The sequence below is a fragment of the Typopeltis vanoorti genome, chromosome 6, assembly GCF_054136105.1.
Source record: "Typopeltis vanoorti isolate ZY-2024b chromosome 6, IOZ_Tvanoo_1.0, whole genome shotgun sequence".
In the NCBI taxonomy this organism is placed as follows: Eukaryota; Metazoa; Arthropoda; class Arachnida; order Uropygi; family Thelyphonidae; genus Typopeltis; species Typopeltis vanoorti.
In genome coordinates, this window is record NC_143554.1 from 109,556,669 (window position 1) to 109,584,116 (window position 27,448).

At 37.6% G+C, this 27,448-nt stretch overlaps 1 protein-coding gene across 1 annotated transcript; it reads right to left on the reverse strand.

The window, feature by feature from the left end:
* Window positions 1-4,915: 4,915 nt before the first annotated feature.
* On the reverse strand, window positions 4,916-27,122 carry LOC150105797 (thiol S-methyltransferase TMT1A-like). The gene is made up of 3 exons (XM_090394565.1): window positions 26,939-27,122; window positions 7,763-7,971; window positions 4,916-5,364 (listed from the first exon to the last, which is right to left on the reverse strand). Exons 1-3 carry the CDS (start codon window positions 27,120-27,122, stop codon window positions 5,131-5,133), a joined length of 627 nt encoding a protein of 208 aa, XP_090250691.1. The 3' UTR covers window positions 4,916-5,130.
* Window positions 27,123-27,448: the final 326 nt, after the last annotated feature.

The window sequence follows — 27,448 nt, forward strand, 5'->3', positions numbered from 1 at the left end:
AATAAGCAACCGCACACGTGTTGCAATCTCGCTCCCGCCGCGCCAGCAGGGCGGGAACCACGGACATCCGTTTATTGGTAAATACGTCATTTTGGCCTACTTGATTGGCCTCCGTAACTATTTTCATGACCTTACTCCATCTTACAGGTCCTATTCATGTCACTGTTCCCATGATTCACTCTTAATTGCATTGTCATTCAGGATGGAGGTAATCCAAGTTAACCGAATTAAATATTACCCTTACAATGACGTCTTATATTTTTCTATCAACCCCCAGTGGACTCCTGATCCCGAATCGACCTCTAACAATGTTGTATCGATCTCTGGGGGTCTACGTTGGAGACTACTGCTCTAGAGGAAAATTCTGGGAATTTATTTGGGAATATTTATTAAATATTTTTGCATTATTTTTTTTTACATAATCTGTAAACTTAGCGATCAAACCTGGAACTTTCCCATGCCACTTCATGCCTCCAATAAGCGGAGTGGTGGTCTCACACCCTGCGATGAAAGTACAAACTCCCAACTAAAGGAAGTTAACTTATGATGATAAAACGACTGTGAGTCACATCCCCGCACCAGATACTGCATTGAAACCAATCTAAAGCTATTAGATATAAAGTAGCTTTGTATAAACTATATAAACTTTGTATAGAATAAACTGTATCAATCCAAGATCTAGGTGGATTAATACAGTTTATTCGTTTATAAGAATTGAGGCACTTCTTACTGTATATATGCCTAAGAAGACAAACTATTTTTGATCGGAAGTTAATAATGATGAACCATTTCATCTAGTACTATCATAATATTCTGTACGTCATCTTAAAGGTACAAATCAAGTCTTTGATATGTACCTCCATCACGTTCTTGTACACATGTCTGAACATTTAAATTTAGTAACAAAAAATAAGCACTTAATAAAACGTTGTTGCTTTAAAAAAAAAAAACGTTGTCTGCTTAAAGAATTACGCCGTACCGAACTATATTACGCATGAAAATATCTTATAGTACTTTATTTATCTTAATAAAATATTCCAATGACACTATTCGTGAATTTAACAATTTGTCAGTGTTCTTGGCCGAATAGACGTACTGGCTGTCTAAAAAGCACGCAGTTGGTTCGAACTCCGCCATAAGCATGGATGTTTGATTGTCTTTAGGTGGAAGGTGCAGTTCATTGCCGGCGTGAGACTACCGCCTTGTTTGCGGGAGGCCTGAAGTGGTTTGAAGAGATTTCATGTTTGGTCTCTAGATAATTCTTTATGGATTAGTTTAACAACATATAAAAGTTTAAGGAATTAAAAAAATCTTTTAACCTACCTTTACTACTAAAATACTATATATACTTAAGCACCGATACAATTATTTAACAACTAGCTTAGTAAAACTGTTAACGTCCTTTATTAAGTAGTTTCAGGATGGTAAATCACGTAACTCAGTATATTTTCTTACCGGGACAAGAACTCTTCTCATTTCCTTCATGCATTGATTGTTGACATCTTTCACCGAACACATGACAAAAGTAGTCACTAACATATCGACACTCTCATTCGGAATATCAGACATATTTTCAGCTTCCAAATCATTAATCTGTCAAATCGAATATCTGGATAATCATTCATGATTGTGAGGAAATACTTTTCAAAATAAGAATTCATGGCCACGATAGTCAACAAGCTACTATTAAGGTAGAACTACAGACTGGGTCCATTTCTCAACTCCGATTTCTAATATTTTTAAAGGATGTTTCTTTTCACGTATTAAATTTTCCATATCAGCCATTGCAAACAACTTCCTTCCGAGGAAGAAAGGAATAATCACCATGGAAAACAATACAGCAAACCATCATTTGCACAGAGGCCTCCACACTTGTTAGAAAAGGCAGTAAAACAGTGCATGCTGACAGCCCATGTGAACACCGTAAGTACAAAAGTAAAGACAATTTCGATTATTCTTTTCATTTAAAACACCACCAGTGATGATTAGACCGATAAAAATAAGGTTCAGTTGTTAGTGGACAAGGCCAACTAATTTTTAGTTTTTGTATGGCATATCGCTTCGCTGCATCGTTAAATTTGACCTTCATGTGATGTCTCATTACGTAACATCAGGATGAAAACAATTATATTTACCCCTAACAAATTAAACACTGAAAGCTCTGAGGAGATCATTATACCCATGTGACTGTAGTTTAATTTTCGTTTTATCATTTTGCTTTCACCCAAGAATGATTCCATGTATAGTATGTTAATACCACTGGTGGGCCTAAGGAATTTTATTCTCTATTTTTATTTATATTTCCAATTTTGCATATATTTTTTAATTTTGTTTTTCAGAATCCGGAAACCCTGCTCTAAAGACCAAACATCAAACTTTTACAAGCCGCTTCAGACTTCGAATAAACTAGGCATGGTGGTCTCACACAGGGCGATAAATTCCATCTCCTATTTACGGGCAATCACACATATTCATGTACACGGGGGGGGGGGGGGGGGGGGGGAATTCGAACTCATAGCCTGTTGGAGAGCCGATACGCTAACCAAAGCAAACCAAAGTTCGCTCAACTAATTTGATAAATCTTCGGTGTTGAGTTTCATAAGATGGCGTCACTAAAAGAATTAGAATTATCAATGGAGAATCGGTAATTTTGAAAGACAAAAATTCAAATGATAATAATGTTTTATAAAAATCGAAAATAGTTTCTAATTTTTCGGTTTTATGCTTATGCATTGACCAAAAAAAAATATATCAGTACGATTCTGAACGGCCTGCTTACTCAAACAAAGAACTTACTCTTATTGTTGGGCTCCATTTGGGCTATAGCCCAGAGCAAGAGTAATTTGTTTGTTAACTGTTTGTATTTTGCGGTGGATTGCTGAATAAAAATATCAGTTTTCGGAAGGAAAAAAAAATAGTTTACATTTTTAATTTTGATCGAAATAAAAACTGATAGGATGTATAGGTTTAATATTTTTATTTTTCTAAATTATTTAAATGTTCGCAGTTTTTTGTTTTTTTTTTAGTTCCGAATTCTTGTAAAAGCACTACTGTCCCTTTTCCCCAATACCCGGGAACTACAATCGGTGGAGGATTAATTTAGTGTGTGTGTGTGTGTGTGTGTGTGTGTGTGTGTGTGTGTGTGTGTGTGTGTGTGTGTTAATGAAAAAGTATTAAAAATCTGTGCTTGTAAGTGGCTACACTTCATTTTTTTAAAAATATCTGCAGCAATTTTATTGGATTAAATTAAAATCGTGTCTGAAACCAAACGATTATAATTCATTTGAAAGCTTTTAATCTTCACGTGTCTAGTTTCAGGATTAAGGTTTAGGATTTATTTTGAATGCTTTCAGTAGACGAAAAATATTACTGAAATAGTAGCTTATTTAAGTGACTTCACAAACAAATATCAAACATATGCGTCGTACTAAAGAAGTTACAATGTACCGAACATATCATTACAAAGAAATTACAAACACAGACAATTTTGAAAGGGCTAAGCCAGCAATAGTGACACCGAAAGACCATTATACTGGGAATACACTGCGTAAAAGGATATGAGTGGTAAATGCACCATTTAGTCCCAAAATCTTTTTTATTGAGGAGGTTAATCGAGTTTTAAGAAGTTTAATCGGAGCTTCGGTGCTAATTCAAACCAAGAAATTCCAAGGAGTTTAAAGTTCCTTTTGAAAAGAAGTCATGATACCGAAGTGAGTTATGTTTTTTTTCAGCGTAATTTCACATTTCTTTTTTAAATACAGAATTCCTGTTAAGCAATAACGATTCCACTTCTTTGAGGAAGTAGGAGACAACAGCATGTTCTTTGTTGGACATGAACGTTAAAAGTTGCGTGTGGACTGAGATAAAAAAAAAAGAAGCAAAGAATACTTAAATAAGGTCATTAACGAGTGTTTTGGGTCAAATTCCGTTTTTATTACGCGATGTAATGAAAACAGAATATTTGGGTGCAGAAGTAATTTCGAAGCATGCGGATTGGATTGCTCACTACTGTACTCGCCAAGATTTTTAATGAATGAAAGAAAATCAACTACTCAGAGAGGTTTGTTTGATTGTCAGGAGGGCTTTCATCACGGTAATGATGAGAATCAGTTGGTATAATTGAATAAGTGAGGTAATGGTCTCGGTCTTGAAGAATGATCCATTTCCCACTGAAAGATATTCACAAAGATCCATTTCGAAAGAGGGCATTCGAACTCACAGAGACGCTTGTTAGGGAGTGGGTAGGCACGCCATGAAATTTACTAATCAGACTCCATCTCCCCCCTCCGGATGATCTACTCTTTTTTTTTTTTTATTATTTCAACAGTGAATGAGCTAGTCTCAGGATGTGGTCGGTGGACCTGCTTCATGTAATAAATGTTTGTGAGGTAAAGGCAGAAAATATGAATTCACGGAGTTTACGGCATTGGCCCTCTACATGGTCTTCAGTCTTCTGGTAAAAAGCTCGATGATGATGATAATAATAATAATAATAATAATAATAATAATAATAATAATAATAATAATAATAATAATAATAATAATAATAAATCCATATTTTAAGAAGATTTCGCACTCACTTATTCATTGCAGTTTACTTTTTAATATTTAAGTTTCATCGGTTTCAACTTTTTTTAAAATTTCTTATCAGCAATTTCAAATTCATTTGGTTTATATGATAATTGCAAGTTAACAAAGTCTTGCATTTCAAGAACATTACAAAATCATCACGTTACAATTTCGAAAGTGATATTTAAAAATTCACACACATATCGACAACAGTAAGAACTCAATCTTCGAACCGTATTCAGTTTCATATCATACATTTAAACAATGCCCTGTTTTATTTTTTAATCATAAATTTACATTTGAAATAGTTCATATATAATATAATATAATGGGAGTATATATATATTGTTGAGAGTAATGGGCTCTATACATTTTAGATTTCATAAAAAAATAATACTTTTACAAATATACCAATATAATAAAATAGAATAATTCTTAATATTTCTGCTAAGCTTCACAAGAAATAAGAGTACTGAAGTCTTCTTCTAAACACGTTTCCTCTAAATTCTCTTCCATTCACGATCATAATATTCAACATCCTCAGTATTTAAAGCATTTCTGCTACTTGGTTGCAATACCTAAGAGATTATATTTGATGTAAATTACCGGACTTGGTATCTCTACTGTTTCGCAGTTCAACTCGTAAAATCCAGCTTTCTCCACCAGGGGTCGCAGGTGTCTGAAATGACAACCAGCGAAACAGGTGATCCACAATGGCTCCATTAGCCGCTGTATGAACAATCCACAGCTGTTCTTCGGACCCGCGACGTGATCAATGAAAACATATTTTCCACCCTGAAGAAAAAGAAATGAAAAACAGATCAGAACTTTTGGTTAAAATCGCAGCGTGTATTGAAAAAAAGAAAAAAATACTCATTACAAACTCAAAAAGCTGTATACGTCTGTTCAGAACAGAATTATGCCTAATATGAAATTTTTTAATGATATCGTGTCACCTTATCCTTCTATGACCGTTCCAACTAGGATAGACTGGAACGGCCTTTAGGACTTGACCAGTGTCTGTGAGTGCGTGGATGGATGGGTGGGTGGGATTGGGGATGAATAATCCGGAGACTCTGCAAGAGTAAACTTGGAACTCTTCAAAACCACTTCAGCCTCAAGTAAGTATGTAACTTACATGAGGTTGAAGTGAACGAAAATGGAAGAAACACTGTCGTAAATAGACAAGAACTCGGTGAAACAAAGGTGTACTCTCTTGATTAAGGAAGTTGTGTTAAAATGACCATTGCAATGTTCTGGAATGTCAAGACGTTTGCATACTATTTGGCATACCTTTCCAGTACTGATTGCTAAAGGCACCCAACTCCATCAGAGCAGATCTGTGTAATAAAGAACAACGCGCAGCAAATTACGAATAAGAAGTTGAAAATTTAATTGGTGTTTTTTTTTAAGAAAAAAAACTCGGTGGTTTCGCATACTGGAGATGGAAATGGATTTTATTTAAATTGGAATAAGACCACGGTTTTTTAAGAAGCGGATAAAAAATGTGCATTGAAAGAGACACCTTTTTCAGTAATGATTTATTTTTTCTTGTGTTTGGCGTAACACGGGTTAGAGTTTAAGGTATCTTGATATTGGAAGGACAGAGAATATGCAATACTGGAATGTTTGTAAGTCCTACAGAAGAGACGTTTGTCCAATATCTTAAAAATCTTTGTTTCAGCAGAACTCTTCCCCCCTCCCCCCAACACCAATGCGCCAACTTTCTCTAGAAACATCTGATACAAGAGCGGAAGCAATATAATTCGGAAAACATATTAGAATGCCTTTCAATAATCGCTTTACATACCGCATAACTCCGTGATATTCAATTACTGCAATCACATCATTTGCTAGGAAGAAATGAACGGGGAAATAAATCGAGATATTGCACCGGAATACAAACAATGATTTTGCTTACCTCTCAATTAAACAAAATGGTGGAATTAATTCTTACCTACCTTAGTTCCCATGTAGATGTGTCTCCATCCTGCTGTTTTAATATCTACGAGTACTGCCTCGGAATATATCTTGGAATACTGACCAGACTTGAGTGAAGATTGGCATGTACTCAAATGATGCTAGCTCGAATGTCTGTTCCAAGAGACAAAGATCAATCTGGTTCAGCATTCCAAATCGTGCGATTTATATTAGCTGAGGGTATTGCGGACTGAAAAAATACCAAAATCATCTTGCCTGGATACCCTAGAAGCAGAGTATCGCATCCTTCTAGGATGCGAATACCTTTTATTTGGGCTTATCAACTAAAGGTGAGTTAGGTAGTCTCATGCAAGGGGAGAGAGAAAAGTGCATCCAATCATAAACTCTATGTGCCATGCCGCATAACTGCCAAACTGACAATGCGAAGACAAGCAGGTAACAAACATAATGCATTGGCCTCATAACCTAAGCAGCCAGAGCTGCAATTCGCAAACAAAATGACAGCTACAAAATATACTGAACCCAGTTGTAAGTTTTACATATCCATAAAATACGATTCAACGATGAATAAAGAAAAAAAAAACACATTCTGTTGCTTATCTTTCAGCCAAACTGAGGCCATGGAAACGATCAGAAAAGATGTTCTTTGGAATTATGGCCGAAACAACTAATTATATCAATTGAATTGTGTTCCTTTGATCTGTACGTCTGTTTTTCGGGGTGAAGAACTCTTCCACTCTCAACTGACTGGAAAGACATGGGTTCGAATACCGTCTAGTCGAGTTAATCAAGTCAATGGGCATAAATGATATATGCTACAAAGAATCTTTTTAGAAAGAAATATAAAATACGATTACACCACCTAACGGTCGTAACTAGTAAAGCTTCTCTGGTGGTAGCTATGCTACTTGGGTCTTCATTGATCGATGTGGAATTGCAGAACCGTTTTGATGACGGTTCAGTAATTCCAAGTCGATCTTGATATGAGGATTCAGGTGAAAACTACCAGAAAATGGAAGCAAGTAATAAACTATTAATATTTTTATTCCAATTTAAACCCATGTCTGTCTTCTTTTACTCAGTTAAATCACACGTGGGTCGTGTTTTCCAACTATTTATTCAACAATAAATATGAAAACTTGTATTATTCTTATGAATCCCATAAATGCTTATAGCTTAATAGATCAAATAAGGCGTATTTTAAAATGCGCCCCAATTTAGTTAAATGACATAATTAAGTATATTTTCTTACCGGGACCAGAACTCTCCTGATTTCCTTCATGCATTGATTGACATCTTTCACCGAACACATGACATAAGTGGCCACTAACACATCGACACTCTCGTCTGGTATTTCCGACATGTTTTCGGCTCCGGCAATGACAACTTTATCGAGTCGAAGATGCGGGTAATTTTTTAAGGTTATACGGAAATTCTTTTCGAAATAAGGGTTGACGTCCACTGCGGTCAGAAGAGTATCTTCAGGGTAGAATTGGAGATTTTGTCCACTTGCGATTCCGATTTCAACTACCTTCAGAGGTCGTTTCTTTTCACGCGCTATACTTTCCAGATCGACCTTAGCAAACAGTTTCTTTCGAAGAGGTACGAAGTACTTGTTCGACGTAGGATAAAGTACGATGGAAAACACTGTAGCAAACTACCATGCTCGGAGGGGCTTGCATAGCAGTAATGCTATTAGAAAAGGCAGCAGAACGGTGCTTGCTAACAGCCATATCACCGCAGTGCATACTAAATGTAGGACGATTTCCAATGTTCTTCCCATTGAAACGTAAAGCTAGAGATGGCTTCAACAGCGAAAATATGATGTGGAATCAGTTGAGATACAATAAGTAAGTTCGACTCGTTTAATTATGGCTGATTTGCTGCATGCACAACAATTTTCCTCTTCTGAAGTCCTTTAATGGTTAGATGAAGAACAACGCGTGATAGGCTCTTATTGGAAAGTGTTTGGGCCACGTGAATATTGTAATTGCAGGTTTATAGCAAAGTTGTAACATTTCTCAACTACTCTACAAATATTGATTACAAGGTTAGCAACATTTCTCATGGCCATTTGAGAAGTGATGTGCTGAGGTCGGAACACTTTCCTTAAAGAAATAGACGAGAGCGATAAATTTCGCAACACAAAGTAGTAGCTTCGTATGTGCTACCCGATTATACTCCTGAAAAACATGCAATCCCAGCTGGAAAATCTACCGTCTTATGTCGGTGGTTTCTTTGTCTTCGCTTTCTCGGCCTTAATTCAAAAACAACAACCAGCAGAACCCACCCTATTTCCGACAATAATTTACCTATAGTAAATTTAGTGACACAGATATCCGTTTGGCTATTTATTTATTTTTTTTTATATTTATTCACCACACCAGACATACAAGAACCTATAGCACATTAGTCCCGGTGTGGAAGGTGCAGAAGACGGTTGAAAAAGAAGAAACCTATGAACATTCTTCTTGTTTGGAATCACATCATGAAGAAGGCTGTTACAGTAAACGGAGATAGATAGAATATATAAGGAAAAGGTGAGTCAGGATCGATGAGTTTGCAAGTTGCAAAGTAAAGGGATGCAGGACAGCTGCTGCTCTTGTTTGAACAGGCCTAACAGCAAGTGGAGGAATGACGTTGGCTATTCACTGGAGCAATGACCATGAAATCTTTGGGATTGAGGTTGAAGTGAGCCTATGAGGGAAGGGTCATCTATGAGCCGAATTTCACTTCTCTGGACAGCATCAAGAATCTTTAAGGAGGTTTTAGGTGATCCACTCCAAATGCGTGAAAAGTATTCTAAGGATGGGCGTATTTGGGATTTGTATAGGGACAGCAGCTGAGTGGGTGTAAAATAGCTTCTTGAATGGAAAAGAATACCTAGTTTGTTAGATGCCCAGGAAGCTATTGATGTGTTTATGCCAAGAAAGGATTGAGATAAATGTAAATACAAGGCGACAGAGTTCATCCTGCCTGATGATGAGTGTATTACTGAGGGAAGGTGAGCTGAGATCCCCTTTTTCCAGAGAAAGGCAGGAGTACATTTTGGCACCATTGAAGGTGACTAGGTTATCCTTGATTCGCTGAAGGATGATGGTAAGGAGATCAGTGTTTAAGGCACTGGTTACAGATGATCTTGATGTAACGATGGCTGAGAACTACATGGTTTGACAAAGGAATAAGATGAGTGGAGAGTGCTATCGTTGGCAAAGCTATGAATAGGATTTTATTGACTGAGAGTAGGGAATTTGTGTATGAGAAAGAGGGTAAGGGAGAAAATGGAACCTTTGCCAAGTTGGGGTCAAAGCTCGATGAGAGGGTACCGTCCACCATAACACAAGGTGAACGACCAGAGAGAAAGCTGGCTATCCAGATACAGAGGATTGCATACATCTTAGTTTCCATGAGATGGGATAGGTGCCAGCTGAGTATTTGAAGAGACGATAAAGGACAGGTGGTTAGCTCTGGAGCACAACATTTGAATACAATAGGAGAGATGGCATCGTGATCAGATGACTTTGTAGTGTTCAGGTTATTTAATATTCTTATGCCTTTCTGCCAAAAGGCCACAGGAAGCATATGATGCTCGGTTGCTGTGTGGAAGGAGGTGATTTGCCCTCGTCGTCTATGCAGGAGTTAGAGGAAAAGAATGATGTTAGGAGGTAGGCTTTTTCTTTGGGCGCTTTCTGGATGGGGGAGAGAGAGAGAGAGAGAGAGAGAGAGAGAGAGAGAGAGAGAGAGAGAGAGAGAGAGAGAGAGAGATAGGAGTACAAGTGAGCAGAAGTTACATCTGTGGTGGTCGTCCTTTCTGCTTGTGACTTTTATGAAGTTGAATTTGGATTTGCTGATAGTGGATTGACATTTATTGCGTGCTTCTGCATAGGCTAAGTATGAAGATTGGCTTCTTGATGCATGCATCTGCAATAAGCAGATGTTTCTTAAACTGCTTTCATATATCTTCTGTTTAACCAGGACTCGGAACGTGGATAAGAATATTGGATGGAATGAGAGCTGAATGCCTTCTTGCCAATGAGGATGATTTCTGTCTCTCGCTTAGTGCAGGTGTCTGAGTCGGAAAAGTGGGAGCAATAGTCATACAATACGAAAGAAGAGTGGTAGTTCCTAAGATCAACACTATTTTGTACCGTTTTAGTACCAGAGGACACCGGGTGGATGTGGTCAGAGTAGGGGTGTTCCGTGATACTGAAAACATGCATTAGATTGTGGTCTGATTTCGCAGAGGAGAGGTAACTTCTACAGTTACTTCTACAGAGGAAACTTCTACAGAAGGAGAACTAATTTAAAAAAAAAAAGATCAATGGTTTTGGGCGAGTGAATATAATTATCTGGATGATTATATTCTGGATGATTGCTTATAGCAAACACCTCTGCGTCACGTCCGGCTTGATCTGCAGTGTTGGAAAAGAGGAGCCAGTTGGAGTTGTGGATATTCAGGTCACTTATGACGATGACTTCGCTGTTTGGGTAGCTGGATTATAGATGGTTGCGTTTCATGGAGAGCAAGGTGAAGAGGTCCTGGTGGTTTTCAGAGTTTGGGACTGGTAAATGCATCAGATGAATGTTACTAAGTAGTGCAAGGAAATCTTCAGCTAGAGGTCAAAAGCACGGGAGTTTAAATTTGGCATTCTCTGGCAGGCAATGTCTGGACGTACGAAGCACATTGCCACTTTTGTGGCGAAATGAATCATGAAGAGTATAATTTGGGCATTGAAGGTGAACTGTGGTTGATGTGGCTAATTTGGGTGTCCGTTAAGAGAAGGAGGTCTGGTTTGGAAGTCTGTAAATGGTGATTAACGTCGTTTATATTGGAATTTATGCCGTGGATGTTTGTGAAGCGGATATGGAAAGGAGTTTGTTTGGTAGGGATTCTGGTAAGTTTAGAATTTGTGTTTAATTGTTTGCTTGATTCATTTATCAATCAAACTAGAGTGGTGATTATTCAGTATGAGTTTCACTTGGTCTCCGTAGATGGAGAGTTGGTTTTGCGTTCACATAAAACCTAAATTGAACACATTTGGTGTTGTATGTATGAAATTGAATTGGGATCGTATTGGGGAATTTTTTTTCTTTCGGAAACTCGGTTTTTCAATCCTCAAAATAAGAAAATCTCGGAATATACAGGGTGTTCGGGATAAATTTGACATATTTATAATTAATTATATTTTTCCGTAAGTTACATGTATTAACACACACTTCTCTTCATTTAAAAGTTTGGACCCTTCTTCATTCATATACAAGATGTCAGAAAGGATGGATAGCTGGAACCCACCTGAATCATGGAAGAGAATAACTTGTATCATGATGATTCGTGCCCGCCATCAAAATAAGGATATTACGACTGCTGCCCAATGCTCCCTGAATACAGTAAAAACAATCAGGCATGAACTAGAGACTTGCAATGGTGACTACGAGGATGTAGCAAGAAGAAAGATCCCTAGCAGACGATCTGATTGCGTTCGTACAGCAGAATTCCTCGCAAATCTGCAGGAACAGGTGTTGAAGAACCCTGGCATTGGAATTCGGGCTTTGTTCGTGGAGTTGCTAACTGTAGTCAAGCCCTGGATAACAAGGGTAGCCAATGGTAGGCCGTATGTATGGCAGCAGGATTCGGCCCCTTGCCACACCTCTGGGAAAAGTCAAAAATGGTTGTCTGAAAATTTCTATGACTTCACCAGTCCAAATGTTTGGCCTCCAAACTCCCCAGACCTTAACCCCATGGATTATTTTGTATGGGGCGCAGTTGAAAAAGACACCAATCGCACTTCCAGTAATACAAAAGCCCAGTTAATGGATAAAATTAAAACAGTTTTTGCGGCCCTTCCCAGGGAGACTGTAGCATCAGCTTGTTCGAGGTTCCGAAGCAGAATTGAAGCTGTGATCGATGCTAATGGTGGTTATTTTGAGTAAATCTTGTTGATAGTATTGTAATTAACTCTGCCTGTAATGTTTTTTTGTCAATTCATTAAATTTAATAGATACAAAGAAGATTTTCTTTTTCCTTACGAAACTGTCAAATTTATCCCGAACACCCTGTATAACAGTTATTATTATGCAAACCTTCCACCAAGAGACTCAGGTGCATCTATGGTGGCTTGCATTGAACATCACTTAATGATTCATATAGACCGGAGCAAATCTAAACGTTATGATTGAGAGAAGTAAGCCTTGTTCAACGCAGTTCAACGACATTAGCTTGAGTAAGTTCCACGTGTAAATCCATGTGGAACTGACTACTTTAATTATTTACGAGGAGAAAGGGGCGAAACGTTTATTCCGTACCACGAACCATGAATGCTTGCGTGTAGACTGACGATAAGTAACTAATACATATCATTAATAATTTCTGAGAAATTAAATTTCTCTATCCCTAACGCTAGCATAATATTATTTTTAGAAGACTTATTTTTGCCTGATTAATACTTTAATTTTATTACTAATATTTATCCTTTCTTTAAAATATTTAATCAGTTTCCCTACATCACGAAAAAGTTTTTATTGCTCTGATATAGCATGAATCCTGTCCACACAGTTACGATGTATGTCAATTGATTGCCTGCGTTCTATGGCCGGTTTGGCTATCTTACAGAATACGAAAACCCCGAGTTTCCGACATGAAACGTCGTGCAATCTCTGTATAACACTGGTGAAGAGGGGATGGCTTATGAGGAAACACCTATGTCTTTCCGATCATGAGGAAGAGGGAGGGAGGGCAGAGCTAGTATTTTAATACAGATGGCCATGGGCAGTCTGATTCCAAAGAAGCAAAATCAACAAGGACTTGATTGTGTAGGTCAAAAATTGTTCTGTCAAAGAAGAAATAGAACGAATAATAATAATAATTATGAAGAAAAAATGACCAATTTTGGAGATTTATTTCCCCATTCCTCACACACACACACACACGCGCGCGCGCGTGTGTGTGTGTGTATTTATTATTTGTTATTTATGTATTTATTTCAGGACTGCAATTTTTAACTCGTCTTTATATTTTTAATATCAGATTAGAAAAAAAAATACATTTTTGTTGTCTTCTATGAAATGTACATAGTTATGGTATGAACGCAACTAATTTTTAATATTTTGTATTCATCATTGTATCGACTGCCACAGGAAATCCTACAATAATAATCTAAATACAAACTAAGGTTCCGAAAGCATTTAAGAAGAATTTTAATATATATATATATATATATATATATATAAGTATATTTGAGAAATATACGTGAACACTGTTATTTATTAAATAGAGAATAGAGAGAAAGAGAGAGAGAGAGAGACAGCCCCGCATTTGATCACCTTTAATGAATCACTGAGAATGAGGCTTGCTATCTTATTACTGGAAATTTGTAAAGGGTTTTCCCAAGTTCATCAAAGTGGCTGATTGCATAAAGTGAATTGTAGGCCTCTTAGACTTGTTAAGTGCCAGAGAAATGTTAAAGAAAAAAAATCATTTGGGACATCCGTGAGGTCTTTACGGTAATCACTTACTGAGTGTGGCAGAGTAGAGTTCGTTTAGGGGGGGAGGGGGAGTGATTGAGACAAATCAGCTAAAATTTTAGGAAGAGTTTACGAGAGAAAGTTATTATGCTAATAACTATGATTTGAATCACGTCGATTTCTGTAATTATTCCTGTAAAACCTGCTGATTTAAATGAGATAAATTCATATTGATGATCATCTACTGAGACAGGTTAGATATCGAATGGTAAATATATCCGACAGGAAGTTGGATTGATTGTTTAAATTTCAGCCGAAGAAATTAAGTCTATGGGGGGGGTGAACCCTCTAATCAATTGAGTTTCGTTAATGAGTGTGTACGTTTACTAGTCGGGAAACTTGAAGCTACTATTTCAAGTTTTCCGAGTGCTAAAATCAGAAATTTAACGAATTTAAATGAAAAGCAGAAAATATAAGGGAAACAGATGGTAGTTCTGATAGGAACCAACAGTCTGACCGGTCATACGTGTAGTATGAGAGAGGATACAAAAATGGATTGTTGGAAGAAGTGAGAATGAAGTGTGCAAAATCGTTAGTCTATTACCTGGGTATGTTTGAAATGGATTAAGAAGAGGGGTTATGATGGAAAACGATTCGATGCGAAGGTTGTGTAGAAGGAATGGATGAGAATGTTTGGATGTGTGCGAATGAGTTTGATAGAAGGAATTTATATAAGAGGGATGGCCTACACTTGAATACGTTTGGCATCAAGCGTCTTGGCAAAAAATTTAACGGCAAACTAAATCATGATGGGAGTAATGGTGAGAATCTCTGTGTAAGAACGACTAAATTATGAAACTACGATACTGATACGATTGCGAATTATCATAGAGGTGATTATGAGGAAAGGAGGAGTGTGTACTCGTTTGGTTCGGACTAACGTATGTGCAAAGATATCCGTATAATTGAAGCATTAGATATGAAAACAGGTATGTGAAATTTGTCCAACTGGAAAGTATACAAAAAAGACAGGAGCTAACTTAATTTGTTCTGTACAAGAATGCCACGAATATTCTTTGGCTTGGCTCTGAAAGACAGATTTTTACACTTTACATTTGTACCCTTTACACTCCATACTAACTCGTATGGAGTGTAAAAGGTACAATATTTTTAAGGACAGAAAAGATACAATAATAGGTGGGTTTTGCTGCTAACGATATTGGAAACTTTAAACACGGTTAAGGTAGCAAGTATGTACAGTGAGTTTGAAGCCATTCGGTGTAAGGTGAATTCTAACGAGATCAAATACATGGTCCATTGTTTTTACCGACCCGGTAGATCGAATGCGACATAAAATCATTCTGATCGTTGCTAAACGAGTAATCATAATGGGGAACTTGAATTATTCGAAGATTGATTGGAAGACATTAAATCTCGAGAATGAAATTGAATTTATTGAGCTGTTGCGAGACAACTTCCTCAAGCAGCATGTGACAGAAGAAACTGGAGATCAAAGAGTGTTAGATCTGATTATAGCAGAAAGGATTTCTGTTAAAGATGTGGCTGTTGCGACTTCTGTTAGTGACATTGATCACGTGGTACTGACTTGAGAAGTGACTGCGTATATGGATGTCCGTTCAGAAAAGGTTCCATGTTGAACTATAAAGTAGTAAATTGTGACTAACTGAACAATCTACTAGGTTCTACTCCATGGTATCGGTTGCTAGATGGAAATGATATCGGCACTCCATTTATAAATACTTAAATAATGAAATATCGCAATATGTTCCTAGAGTTTAAACAATAAATAGGGATGGAGTTAAGTAGATGAACAAGCTAATTAAGCAACATGTTCTTAGGAAACTGATGATGTAGAAGAATTACTGTGTGCACAAGTATAATGTTATTTACGATATTTATGAGGTGCAGTCCAGAATATTAAATATTGTATGGAAAGCTGGATCTGAGTATGAATGAAACTGGTGCTGCATGTTAATGATAACCGAAAAGAATTCAATGCTGCAAGTAAAAGAAAGAATTACGTGGAAGAATAACTGTGCTGAATGCAGATAATCGTTTAACCAATCAGTGTCCATTTTGATTCACTTTTGCTCTGATGTGCGCAATATTCAGCTCAATATTACCTCTTCATTAGATGAAGTAACTCAGGAGTATGAGGAGGAGGAGGAGGATGTATTGGAGCTGTTGCATAAACTGAATACGACAATAGGGACTGATGGAATATCAGTATGATTGCTAAAAGAGTATTCAGCTGAAATGACTTTGCCTTTGACTTGGCTGTATACTTTGAGTCTCAGAACAAGGAATTTCCACAGGAGTGGAAAGAATGTACATTACCATTGCACAAGGGTGATGCAAAAACCAATATCCAACTATCGATAAATCAGTATCTCAGGAGTGGCAGTGAAGATTTTGGAAAAATTGGTCAGGACTCGCATTCAAAAATAGGTTGACAGAGAATCTATACTTTGCAATGAGCAACATGGGTGCACTAAGTGAAGGTCATGTTTTAGCAACTTGCTTACATTCTATAATTGTCACCGTTGAGTTAGACAAGGACAGTAGATACACCATGATACTTTCGGACTTTGCTCTTGACAAGATACAGCTTGAAAGGCTGTGGCATAAGTTGAAGGATATGCGATATTGGATTATAATCTATTAGTTTGGATGAGAGAATGGCAGACCGATCGACATCAAAAAGTGATGTATGGGAGGGATGAGTGTGCAAGTATTTAAGGTGACCAATGCTGTAGCACAGAGATCAGTACTCACTCCATTATTATTTAATCTTTACATTAATGACATTATTGCGAAAGATTTGACAGGAGAGTTGTTTGCTGATACTCATTACGCGAAATTAGACTTTTTTGTGTAATGAGAGGAAAGAGAAGAAAGTGATGAGCCTAAGTATCCCTCCCTGAATTTTAGTATATAGGAATTGGAAGTTTAAGGACCATAGTTCAAGCATTGCAAATACAACTCAGAGAATAATTGAATACTGAAACGAACACTGGCATGTGATGATAAGGAATTCATTTTGCACTTTACAAGACTTCGATGCAGCCTTATCTAGACCATTGTATGATAGTTTCCTGGTTTCCCCGGTGATCCAGATACAATGGAGAGAGAGAGAGAGAGAGAGAGAGAGAGAGAGAGAGAGAGAGAGAGAGAGAGAGAGACTGTAAATAAAAATATAAATGAAAATAAAAAATAAATAACTAAAGTGTGCTCAGCCGATTATGGAAGATGTGTTGAAATGATTCGAAATGTTTCGAATACCACCTTCGAGATCTTCTATAGAATTGATAGTTGAAAGCACCAAACTCCATCATTGCAGAACAATGCACAATGATGGAAGAAGATAAAAATTTAGAAATGGACATACACGTAAGGCTGCAAGTTGAACAACGTTTAAGATTTATTTTTTTCTTTGTCCTAGATTGATTGTTCCATAGGGTATCTTGAAATTTGAAGGTCATCGAATATGTGATAATAGAATGTTTGCTAAGTCATGCAGACAAAAATTGATCTCCAATGTGTTAACATTCATTCCTCCACAAAGTGCTATACCATTTCCTTCTGGAGCATCTACCGATTAACAGTAGCAATGTGAGTTGCAAGCTGATCCAGACGCTATCTAATAATCGCTAATAATCGTTATAAAGAAGGGCCACTGCACACAAAATGTTCAGTGTAACTGCTGCTATAACATCATGTTTGCAACATGCTAGTAGGATCAGTGGGGGGGGGGGGAATAATAAACCCAGATTTTGTGCTGGAGTACGCAAAAGGCTGTGTTCAGTTCAGATCCGATAAACAAAATGGTGGAATTACAATTGGAGATAAACGTGACATCTCAATTAATGTGGGGAGATTTCCATCGCCTACATTTTATGTTTACAGCTACAGAGGTTCCTCCATTCTGATAGTTTAATATCTATTGCTTAGGGATGTATCTTGCCTTAAGACCAAATACATCATGTCCGTAGATCCTGGAAGCAAAATATAAAATCAATCTCGAAAGAACCTTTTAAGGACGTTGCAGCTAAAGGTGATTTAGGCAGTCTCGTAAGGGGTCGGAAGAATATATCTGCACGAAACTACCCGCATAACAAACAAACGGGACAGAATACACTGCGCACAATGTACATAATGCATAGGACTCTTGACCAAAGTGTCCACTGTCGCAATTCGATAACAACGCCAACGATAAAATATACGAAACGCAATTTTATGCCTTACGTATCTATGAAACATAATTTACCTCTTTAATAGAAGTAGTGCAGGCTAAGGCAACTCCTATGTCGAAGGTTTAGTCTCATAAACTAGCAGGTAAAAAGAATTACCACCCCGAATCGAGGTAATCCTAATAGGTCATTACCAAACGCTGTAACATGGTCAGGTAATCACACAATGGTCATGCCGCATCTTCCGTCGCGCGAGTTACCAAGGGACGCTTTCGGATTTTAAGCAGAAAAGGAAAATATGTTACAGTCTCCCTTAGACACCATTCCTCAGCACTCTGCTAGAGGAAACTCCATCAATGGGCCCGCTACCTGTTTGGAGAGGTGTTTATGGGCAGCGCAAAGAAATAGTTCTGCAAATGGACGGAAATGGCAACCACAACGGTACCAGACTATGGCTTTAGGCAACTGGAACATCTTCTCTCTGACAGGGAAGGAGAAGGACCTGGTCGAGGAAGCCAAGCGCTACTAACTAGATTTAGTCGGGTTTTCTTCGACCAAGAGGGGGAGGCTCTGGAATTGTCGACCTAGATGAGGGATGGAAGCTCTACTACTACTACTTCTCTGGTGTGAGCCCGACACTGCTCAGGCGGGTGTGGGGATACTCAAAAGCCCCCAGCTGTCAGACTGTGTTGTTGAGTGGATCCCATTTGAGGAACGGGTATGTGTGTTAAGGCTCGTTCCAGATGAAAAACCACAACTCGGCTGTGATTCAAGCCTAAGCACCTAATCTGGAGTCAGAATACTCTGCCTTCTTAGAGGAAGTGGATGCTGCTTTTGACAGGGTGGCAGACATGGAACCAGTCCTACTAATGAGTTACCTCAATGCACATGTAACAGATGACCAGACGTGGAGGGGTGTGGTTGGCAGGAACGGAAACTCTGACCTTGAATGCGAATGGGTTGAAATTATTGGACTTCTGCTGTACAAACGGCTTGTCCATAATGAATACCTTCTTCCACCACCGAGAAATCCATAAGTATACCTGGTACAGAGATACACTTGGACAAAGGTCTCTGATTGACTTCTTTAAAGTCTCAGCAGACTTCTTTTTCTCAGTACTGGAAAACTGAGGTAGTGGAAAACTCACTACCTTGTTGTCTGCGCTCTACGGCTACAGAAACTAAATGCTACCATCAACGCTGGTAGACCTAAGCAGCTACACCGCATGAAATGGATGGCATTGGAAAATGAGGCTGTAAAGAAGAAATTTACAGATAACATCTCCTCCAGGTTCAAAGAGATTCCCAGACATACTGCAGATGTTGAGGAGGAGCGGGAGCTGTTCAGAACAACTCTCACTGCCTCTGCACTTTCTTGTTGCTGTGGCAAAATGCGGCTCGGCGTGGCGACGGGCAGTGAGAAAAGGACACATTGGTGGAACCAAAAGGTCCAGAAAGCTGTCGGAACAAAAAAAGGAGGCCTACCTAACATGGCTTAGGGTCAGGTCACCTGAGATGAGTTTCCGATACATTGAGGCGCAAAACCCTGCTGCTGAGGCAGTAAAGACGGCAAAGCAGAAGGATTAGTAATCCTTTGCAGAAAGATTAGATTCATCCTATGTAAATGCAAACAAGGTATTTTGGCAGACCATCCGCAACGTTCGAGGGAGGAAATCGTGAATAGCAAAGACAATTAAGGCCTCTGATGGTGCACGTTTAACAACCGAGAAGGATATCCTGCACAGAGGGAATGCTTTGAGAACCTTCTTAACCCAGGTGGCCCGGCAGCTATAGACATCTAAGAGGTGCAGATCGCAGCGATGACTAGTCTTACAGCAGAAGAGGTCCATTTAGCAATAAAATCGCTAAAATCGGGCAGATCTGCTGGTGATGATGAAATTCGGCCCGAAATGCTAAAGGCCTTAAATTGAGACGGTGTTCTCTGGCTGATCGAGTGTGTCAGGCTGCTTGGATATCTGGGCGAGCACCAAAGCAGTGGAAAACAAGCATAATAATAATACCAGTTTTCAAGAAGCGAGACCAGAGAGATTGCAGCAACTATCTTGGCAGCTTTCTGCTCAGCTCCTTGGAAAGTATGTGCTAGGTGCTTGGAAAGAAGGTGCAGGAGCATAGTTGAGTCAAAGTTCCAAGAAGAACAATGTGGAGTTCGTGCTGGTAGAAGCACAACGGACCAAATCTTCACTTTAAGGCAAGTCATTAAGAAATCTTGGGAATATGCCAAGAATGTCTACACATGTTTTTGTGGACTTGGAGAAGGCATATGACCGCGTTCATCGGGATAAGGCTTTGGCAGGTAGTAAAGGAGTATGGAGTGGATGACCAACTATTAGCTGCCATCAAGTCCCTGGGGTATTCAACATCTGTATAAATGCCCGGAGTTTTATGTCAAGGTAAACAGCGCAAAGTCTGGACCTTTCACAGACTCCGTTGGTCTCTGCCAAGATGTCCCTTTTGCAGCTACTGTGTTCTGCCACCCTCCTTTTCATAATATTTATGGACCGAATTGATAGGCACAGACGAGGCAGTGAGTGTGTTAGAATTGGAAGATGACCTAGTTCTGCTTATCTCTGTCACAGATGACCTCTGGAGGACGCTGGATAGGTTTGTAGCTATTTTTGCAGAAGACGGGATGAAGATCAGTGTGGTGGCCAAAAAGGAAACATTTGTGTTCCCAAGACAACCATCCTAGTGCACTGTACATGTGAGTAGAGTCCCACTGAGGCAGATAGAGAAGTTTAAATACCTTGGGTCCATATTCACCGGTGATGGAAAGTGGGACGTAGAGCTAGATACTCGAATTGGATCAGCAAGCGCAATATTGCGGGAGCTTGGCCGTTCGGTAGTATTGAAGCGAGAGTTAAACTAGACAACCTGGCTGTCTTCAATACAGTCTATGTCCCCATCCTCACCTATGGTCATGAGAGCTGGGTAATGACCGAAAGGACACAAATCCAAGCGGCTGATATGAGATTCCTTCGAGGGGTTGCGGGGCTGACAAGACTTAATAGGGTCAGAAGCTCTGCAATTCGGGAAACCCTCAATACTCAACCGCTGCTTATTGAGAGACGACAGTTACGATGGTACGGGCACCTGGTCAGAATGCCACAAGAGAGAGGCTCCCCCCCCCCTGTAGGCCCTCTTTGTCAAGGCTAAGGACTCGCTGAATAGACTATATCCAAAATCTTGGGTGGACACTCTGGGAGTCCCACCAGAACACCTGATCTTGGTGGCGGAGGATCGTGACCATTAGGTGTCCCATTTGTAGCTACTGCCCCCTACAACCTAATTAGGAAAAGTGGCCTTGAAGATGGATGGATGGACGTATCTATGAAACATAATTTACCTCTTTAGTGCAGATGTCGAAGGTTTATTCTCATAAACTGTCGCGTAATATTTTGATATTTTTATGTTTCATTCTTTTGGTTTTAATATGATGACAGATATTTTATACCCTCATTATATTTTGAACTCTTTATTACAAGAAAGCAAATTTATTCCCTACCATGCAGCGTGAATAAATGCCTGTGGACAAACAATCAGTAACAGATAAAATAAATGTTATTAACAATTTCTTTCAAATTCAGTTTCTTTTCTTATTCAATACATTTGCAACGCTAGCAAATGACTGATATGATCAAGTCTTCTCTCATCTTTTACTTTTTGTTACGCTCAATGTCTTGTCACCGCACACACGACTTCGCTTCATAAAAACTTAATGTTATGATATGGTAGTTAATCTTATTTACACAGTGCATGTCAATTACGTGCATTCTCTGGTCGGTTTGTCGGTCTTAAGAAATGAAAAACCCGAGTTCTGCCTTTTAGAAAACCATGCTATCTCCTTTATGATACAGCTAACGTCCATTCATTTGAAGCGGTCTTATATACAGTTCAAGAAAAATCAAGACACACTTAACTCTGCGAAAGAAGAAGTCGTATAATATTAAGAGAATGAATTACCATTTTTCAGGATTTATTTCCCAAAGAAATCTCACACACAAGAAAATCAACTTGTAGAATCGTTTACACGAAAATATAAATGATTATCAAATTACAAATTTAAGCTTTATTTTTATATTTATTCAGACTGTAATTTTCAATGGACTTATTTTCATTATAAGATTGGAAAACCTTTACATTTCGATTATTTTTATTGAAAATATATAATTATAGCACTAATATTGTCATTTCTAATATTTGGCATTCTTCAGACCATGGACTACCCCATCCGAGATGGACGTCGCACCAGAATATATATGGTCTTGGTTAACTGGATCCGACTCCGAAGACCACTTATCATGGTGTAGAGCAGTGTTTCCCAACGTGAGGCGTACGCCCACACGGGTAATAAGAAAATAATGTTGCATTCATCACCTCATCACCAATATAGGAAAAAAATCACCATTGTCGGAGAGAAATTTTCTATATTGCTACCCTGACTTTCCGAGAAAAAAAGCTTTCGACCAGTCAGAAAAGTGGAGATTTTTCTGACTGGTCGAAAGGCAACAAAAATATTCAGTGGTTTTAAAACTTTTGCTATGCATTCACTAAAGCCTTGCACATAAGGGATAGGAATACGCGTTATTTATTATTTTTTTTTTCAGTTATGTTACATTAGCTACTTCGGTGGCGCCTTTTGGAATTTTCAATTATTGTTTAATTAGTTCTTTTACATGTACTGAAGATGCCTGTTGTGATACTCACGCGAAAATGATACTAATAAATAATATTTTGCCATACGACTGGTGTGTGTGTGGGGGGGGGGTAGCTGTATGCTACCATACTAGGGAGATGATTATGAGCAAGGGTGGTCTCTCTTAGCCTTCCTATATCCTATATGTCCATGGACCATGTTTGCCTGTTTTGAGAGATGATAAACCCGAGTTACCAGGAGAAAAGCAGTGTAACTTTCTTTATAACTTCCTCAAAGCACTCTACCTTCGTATGAGACTGGCTAACTCACCTTTCGTTGAATGAGACCAGAGAAAGGTTCCTCACGTCACTGACGGGAATCGAACCCAGGTCTTTCCGACCCAAGGGCTTCTTCTATACCAACTGAGCTACGGAGGCACCGATGTTATTCTTACTGAATATATATATTTTGTTTATAAACTACGTATAGTCTCATTGGTAGTTTGTCTGATCGCCTAATGCATACATCGAGTAACGAGTTCATGTGAGAAATTAGCACTAAGAACACAAATATTACGTGTATAAAACATTCATTTGAACTAATGCAGTGGAATTCTGGTTTAACAGGAAGAAGAATTATCGACAAAGTCATAGACTTTGAGATGAAATTAAGTAGAAATAAATTCAATAGGACGGACGGAGTCTTCATTTTGTCCTTGACAAAAATCCCGAGAATGGCCCAACAAGCAAAACACATTTGGTACACGGAATATTTACCACATGAAGAAGGTAACGAAATAAGCTGCTTCTTGGGTGTCTAACCTTCTGTGTCTGTAACGATCTTTGAAGTGAATTAAAAGCTTTTTAAATTTCCAAAGCAATTGTGCTCACAGACATATCACCCGTGTCCTAACTCCAAGGATAACTCCGTGGAATGATTCCTAATTTAGCATCACATGCATAGTATGTCCACGAAGAAAGAATGTCCTTGGAATCATAAGTAACTATCATCTTCACATTTTCCTTCATTTTCTTAATTTATATATCTTTTCTTTTTAAAGAAAAGATAAAGTAAGAAAATTAAGCTATTTCACCTTCAGCTGAAAGTGAAATAACTAATGTATTGGAAGAGTTTTTCTTCCTTGTAACACGAGCGAAAAAGCACCCTAGTATAAATTGTAACTTTCTCTCTCTTTTCTGTCGCCTGTATCATGTTGGAAATTTACTGAGAGTAAAATGGTAAAAAGTTCCAGAAAAAAATATAAATAATTTTGTTCATAACCTTATTCGGTATCATATATGTATTTCGATGCAAAGTACCTGGTTTTGATTCCTGTATAGGATGAAAACCTTTTTTTTTTTAAAGTTATTTTCAACTGAAGAAGTTTGTTCGCCTTAAACGGAGGAGGAAATAAACAATTTCCTCCAAACACATTTATTTTTCATCCTGCAAAACAGGAGCAAGGGACAAAATCGTTAGTTTGATTCTAATATCAATGAAATCAGTTGGATAGACGTCATCTATAATCGAATCACATAAAAAAAAATAAATTAGCATCGATGTATAACAATAATTCAACGCTAAATAACTATTTAAGCTAGGCGTGGAGTCCTTAAATAAGATCTCATTCTTGTATGAAGGAAAATAAATGCGTCCCTCACTCTCTGATAAGTTTCACAGTAGAGGAGGGTGGATCTAGAGTAATGTCACATGACAAAGTTGAAATATTTTTTCCGACTTCGAAACATAAACAACCATAATGAGAAACTTCTCTCCGCGTGCAAGAGGGGAAGGGGAAAGAAAACTTGAGTGAATCCCACAAAAATTCTCCGAGTTCCAAAGAGCCCACAAGAACTTTTTGAGCGAAAGAAGAGATCGTAGTTACCTCACTGAATAAAAGAAATCATTCTTGCTGAAGTCTAAATGCAGAATTTGGTACACGTTTCCTGTATGTTCTGAATTTTCATTTTTGTAGTGATAGTATTTGTCTCGCACAGGAAACCATAACGTGTTCTCCAACTACAACTCTGATACATCATTGCCGATGGTGAACCATAACTCAGCTCTGGTGTGGATTGATTTATTCTTGTTTATTCGTCAAAGAGTGAGATTAAACACTTATTACTAGCAATATAGTACTACAAAGTATTATAAAAGATTCAAAAAATTATAACTAAAAACATGTAATTGAAGTGTGTAAACATATTAAATGTAACTGAAATGATAAAATGTGGTGTAAACGTTTCTAATTGTTTCTACAATGAAGTTAACATTACTCTCCCACGCTATCTCTGATGAACTACCACCGAATAACAGCAACTCCATAAAAATATCTGTTTGTACTTCGCTTTTTGTAATAGTACACACAAGAAATGAAAAACCAAGTGTTTTACACAGATTTTTGCTGTACTGGAAAAAAACAAAGTTCTTATCAACTAACATATGGGCTCTTTGTAAGGATTATTAGTTCCAAATTTAAATCTCAGTGTGGCATAGGAGAGCTGCTGTTGATGAAAATCAACAGCGCTTTCCCAACTTTGTTGTCCCTAATCGACAAAATATTATTGGTGCACGCCAACATCTAACTGAAAAGAGATTATTTGATATTACATCTGAAAGTTACTTTAATCAACGAGTTCAAAATTACATGGTTCCAGTGGTAGAACGCAATCTTGGGTTAAGTATTTCGTGAACATCCACACGCGTTGGAGTTTCTTTAAGAATGACTGTTGTAACACGTGTGTGTCATTATTATTTCTCTGAAGGAAGTGTAGGCCACACAAGCCTTGAATATGCAGATGAACATCAAATGTAGAAAATTCTGTTGTACATAATTATAATTTATTCATCCGTTGAAGCTAAGATGGTTTTAATCTCACAACTTAAGAAAATAGATCGTCGAACTAACACTATTTCAGAAAAGAATATATCGTACTGCGGTTGGGAGAACGAGAAGGCGGCAATTCTCTGCCTAATTCTCCTCTCTGAACGTCTAATGAAATCGTTGATAGCCTCGAACCAGTTATCAGTAATGACAAAGAGTGAAAATTGGCTTCTTTCAGTGTTCAAAATAACATATCTCAGGTCTCGCTGAGATGTCTTATCGTCTGTTGTCATCTGATTTAAGATTAAATCAAACTGTTTTAGTGACAAAATTATATGTAAACGTATATACAGTAAATAAGAAAAAAAACAGTTGAAAGTTTGACTACTGAAATGAATTCGGTCACCTATACAAGAACTCTATCTTGAACTGGAGCTCTTTATGATTATTTATAAATATTTATATTTAGAAATAATTTTATAAAAATAAAATTAGTTCCAAATTCTTCTATTAAATTTTAATTCAAATAATTATTTTGAAATACTTAAAATTAATACATAAAAATTTTAGAAACACCATTATTTTTATTAAATAACTTAATTACGATAACAGGCCAAAAGGAGCTGCGTTTTACATTATGAGAGAATATTAAGGATAGTGACGGATCTTGCTCCACCTTTGCTCCGAGTTGTCCTGGTGTTGTACTACCCAAGTGATTACTTATACTTGGGCTCGCCGATAGTTTTTCGGCATGAAACTCTAGGATTTCGATCCGAGTTTCATACCCGGCTGTAGAATGATACGGGATTTACCATCTCCCTTAAACTTAAATAACTTAATTATTATAAAGCAGTGATATGCATTTTATATATATGTATTTTTGAAAGCATTTTGTAATGCTATGTATTTTTACTATTCTACATGAAAATTATTTTAGTTTAAACAAAAATTTGAAATTATTTGTAACGATGTTCATTAATTCTTATTTTAAAGAATAATTATTGTAGTATTTAAATATTAATACGATAAATTTCAAACACTATTTAATTATTAAATCATAATTATACGATTCGTATAATTATTTTATATGTTATGCTATCGATATTTTAATGTAATTTAAGAAGATAAATCAATGTACTGCTTTCATACCGAAACTAGGATTCTCCTGATTTCCTTCATGCATTGAACGTCTTTCACAGAACACATCCCATAAGTGGCCACTAACACATCGACACTCTCATCTGGGATTTCCGACATGTTTTCTACTCCACATATTACATTTAAGACACGGAAAATCTTGCAGAGTTTTACGAAAATAACTTTCAAAATACGAGTTCACGTCGACTGCAATCAACTGGGTATTGTCGGGATAGAACCGTAAATTGGGTCCACTACCGATTGCGATTTCTACTATTTTCATAGGATGACCTTTTACACGAACTAATGATTCCAGATCGCACATACCAAACAACTTTTTCTTAAGAGGTAGGAGATGATTGGTCCAAATGGGAGAAATTATCATGGAAAACACTGCAGCAAACCACCATTCGCTGAAAGGTTTAAATAATATTAATGCTATTAGTAAAGGTAGTAAGCCAGTAAATGACAGGAGCCATAAACATGAATACTAAATACAAAGCAGCTTCCATTTTCTCCTATTCGACTAAAGGAGAAGCACTAAACCAAATGACGTGACAAAACTGTTTTCAAGTCGTAAATTTCAACAAACGCCTCTTATTGATATATTTCAGCAATAAGAAATATAAAATACTGTATTTGTTTAAAGAT